General features: G+C 32.2%; 1 protein-coding gene across 1 annotated transcript in view; it reads right to left on the bottom strand.

The window, feature by feature from the left end:
* LOC106870476 (uncharacterized) overlaps nt 1–1,912 on the bottom strand; it is a 168,476-nt gene extending 166,564 nt beyond the window's left edge. The window contains exon 1 of the mRNA XM_014916582.2: nt 702–1,912. Within this exon, the coding sequence (XP_014772068.1) occupies nt 702–774 (73 nt within the window). The 5' untranslated portion in view covers nt 775–1,912. The remainder of the gene's footprint in view (nt 1–701) is intronic.
* Between the last annotated feature and the right edge of the window lie 147 nt (nt 1,913–2,059).

Here is a 2,059-nt window from a genome sequence, read left to right on the forward strand (position 1 = left end):
AGCTCCGGCATTTGAAAATCCGAGTATTATTATGACAACTTACTGATTGTCCGAAACTATATGTATATAAATGATCCTCTATTTACCAAATATCGAGGTCTCATTCTTTTGTTGTCACTTTTTATTATTATTATTATTATTATTATTATTATTATTATTATTATTATTATTATAATACGCGTGTGCGTGTGCGTGTGTGCATGTGTGTGTGTGTGTGTGTGTGTATTGAAATGTACCGCTATTAGTGGGATCAACAAAAATATACTCCATCGAATGAGAGATAAATATCTTTTATATACATACATGCACTCGTACACACCCAGAAACAAGAGCGCGTGCACATATACACACAGCCTACATATAGTTCAAAGGAATTTTATGTATAATCTACATTACATATTTAAAAAAAAAGAAACACTTGAAAATCACTTCTAATAATTCATTTGCCTTTTACATAAGTACCAGTAATACAGAAAGGTCAGCGAATACAACAACAATTTTGTAGCACACAAAATTTAGTTGTTTGCCGTATCAATTTACTCAGTATTATACAGACAGTTCTAAGATACTCAGAATACTTCGTCCCTTTAATTCCTTATGGAAATTTAATAACAATTAGAAATTCAGACAACGAAAGTAACTTGAAGTTTAAATAAAGTAATTTAAATGTTAACTGAAATTATAAAGTTTCTTCTACTTACTGTCTGTTAAGACCAATAATCCTATGCATAAAGTAACTTGTATTCCATGGTGGCTCCCTGGTAAGTTAGCCATGATTGTTATCCTGTTAGAATAGTTTTCACAGCGATGTATGATATGGTTATAATAATGTTTATCACACTAAGTACGTTCCGTGGTAAATAATTGATCATGCGTATTTCATTTTGTTATTTCCGTCAACTCAATACATGCATAGGAATATAAACACGCTTATTATTATACATATATGTGCATGTACATGTATATGTGTGTATGTGTGCGTGTGATATATATATATATATATGTATAGGTATGTATACGTATATGTAAATAGTCTCACGAATTTACATCTTCGTATACTGATGCATTATCAAAGATTCACACACAATACACACACACACACACATTTATATCACTGTAAATAAATTGTAGAGACATAAACGTGCAGAGATAAAAACAAATAAAAGTCAACCGAAGATTTGTTTTGACTGTCATCGGATCTTTATATTTAACGATGTTGTGGGGTTTATTATAAGAGGGAAGAAATCTAAAGTGGGAGGAGGAGGAGGAGGAGGAGGAGGGGGGACCAGGAGTAGAAGGAAGAAAGGAGGAAAAGAAGGAGGAGGGGAGGGAAGGAGAAGACGAAAAAGATGAAGGGGAGAAGACAATGAGATGAAGAAAACAAAAGAGAAGAGGAGGAGGAGGAGAAGGAGGAAGCTGAGGAGGCCGGGAAGAGGGAGGAGGTGGAGAAGAAGAAGAAGAAGAGGAAGAAGAAGAAGAAGAAGAAGAAGAAGAAGAAGAAGAAGACGGTGAAAAAGAACCAGGCATTAAAAAATACGCTATAGTTCGTAAACTATAACATCATCTAAACTCTTTCCACACCCTTGTACCAAAGATTCTCTGATACTAGTTGAACATTTTCACAGAGTGTATATAAATATATTGCGTATCCCATTCAGGTATTTTATTCCGTTAACAGTGACGATGAGAACTTGTATTCTTCTCCTATGTCTGTGTGAACATTGTTGTTTTTTTTTTTTTATTCCTTTTGAAATTTCGGCAGCTATAGCTATAGTTGCTTTGTAATGTTTGCACAATAGATGTAGTAGTAGTAGTAGTAGTAGTAGTAGTAGTAGTAGTAGTAGTAGTAGTAGTAGTAGTAGTCGCAATAACACCTTATCACTTACAACGATGTTCTTGTAATAAAAACTATTAGATATTAATGTTCTTGTAGATATGTTTTCTTTATATAAAGCTTGTTTCTGCTAAGTGAAGTGCAGAATCTGCAAACTTTATTATTATTATTATTATTATTATTATTATTATTATTATTATTATTATTATTATTATTATTATTATT

This window comes from Octopus bimaculoides, chromosome 5 (genome assembly GCF_001194135.2).
Source record: "Octopus bimaculoides isolate UCB-OBI-ISO-001 chromosome 5, ASM119413v2, whole genome shotgun sequence".
In the NCBI taxonomy this organism is placed as follows: Eukaryota; Metazoa; Mollusca; class Cephalopoda; order Octopoda; family Octopodidae; genus Octopus; species Octopus bimaculoides.